Raw genomic sequence first — 1,103 nt, 5'->3', positions numbered from 1 at the left:
GTTTTAGAAACCTTAGTGTTTATGCTTTTAGCACAAGGATACCATGAAATCTACAAGGAAACGCAATTAGTCTAATGTCCTTTCAAAACTGCAGACAAGGCATTTAAATGATTAAGAAATTTAGAAAAAGGGTGTTCGCGTTAACTCAGTTTCAAATCTGTACAGTTTGAGGTTTGAATTGTAGAATACACGAGAGCGACGGCGAACGAATGGTGCCAAAAGACGTTTAGTACTACAGAATCGTGAATCTAAGCATAATTCATAAAAGCAAAATCTAAAATTTGCTTAAGTTGATTAATTAAGTTAAGCATAAAATTTACTTACTCCAGTCATACTACATTATAGTAAAAAAATAAATTTTCTTCAGTTTAATAAAATAATGAATTTTCTTTAGTTAATAAAATCATGAAGTTTCTTTAGTTTAATAATATCATGAATTTCCTTCAGTTTAATAAAATCATAAATTTTCTTCAGTTTAATAAAATCATAAATTTTCTTCAGTTTAATAAAATCATAAATTTTCTTCAGTTCAATAAAATCACGAATTTATTTCAGTTTAATAAAATCATGAATTTACTTCACTTTAGAAAAATCATGAATTTACTTCAATACAGTAAAATCATAAATTTTCTTCAGTTTAATAAAGTCATGAATTTTCTTCAGTTTAATAAAATCATGAATTATTTTCAGTTTAATAAAATCATAAATTATTTTCAGTTTAATAAAATCATGAATTATTTTCAGTTTGATAAAATCATGAATTATCTTCAGTTTAATAATATTATGAATTATCTTCAGTTTGATAAAATCATGGATTTTCTTCAGAGTGCATGGCTAGCGACACCTACTATAATACTTATTAAAATGCAGTTGTAGGTACAGGGGGCAAATGGTTTCAATTTCTACTTCAATATTTCTAACAAAAAATATCAATGTCTATATGTTTTCGCCCCTAAATATTTGTCAGAGAGGCTGGCTCCACCACAGAAGTTAGAGTGAAGCTCAAATTCGATAAAATAATTCTTACCGATCGTTTCCAGTAAAATCAACGACAGACAGGTTATGGTAAATATCAGCTTCATTTCTCCAAGAGCATTTTTTTT

The 1,103-nt window shown here is 27.0% G+C and overlaps 1 protein-coding gene across 1 annotated transcript; it reads right to left on the bottom strand.

The window, feature by feature from the left end:
• Positions 1–600: 600 nt before the first annotated feature.
• Positions 601–759, bottom strand: LOTGIDRAFT_148944 (hypothetical protein; the record flags this gene model as incomplete). Its single annotated transcript, XM_009050700.1, has 1 exon — positions 601–759. A coding segment is annotated over one exon (159 nt), but the record flags the coding sequence as incomplete, so codon positions are not given.
• Positions 760–1,103: the final 344 nt, after the last annotated feature.

The sequence above is a fragment of the Lottia gigantea genome (genome assembly GCF_000327385.1).
Source record: "Lottia gigantea unplaced genomic scaffold LOTGIsca_15256, whole genome shotgun sequence".
Classification (NCBI taxonomy): domain Eukaryota; kingdom Metazoa; phylum Mollusca; class Gastropoda; family Lottiidae; genus Lottia; species Lottia gigantea.
This window is presented reverse-complemented; position numbering and strand designations above follow the sequence as displayed.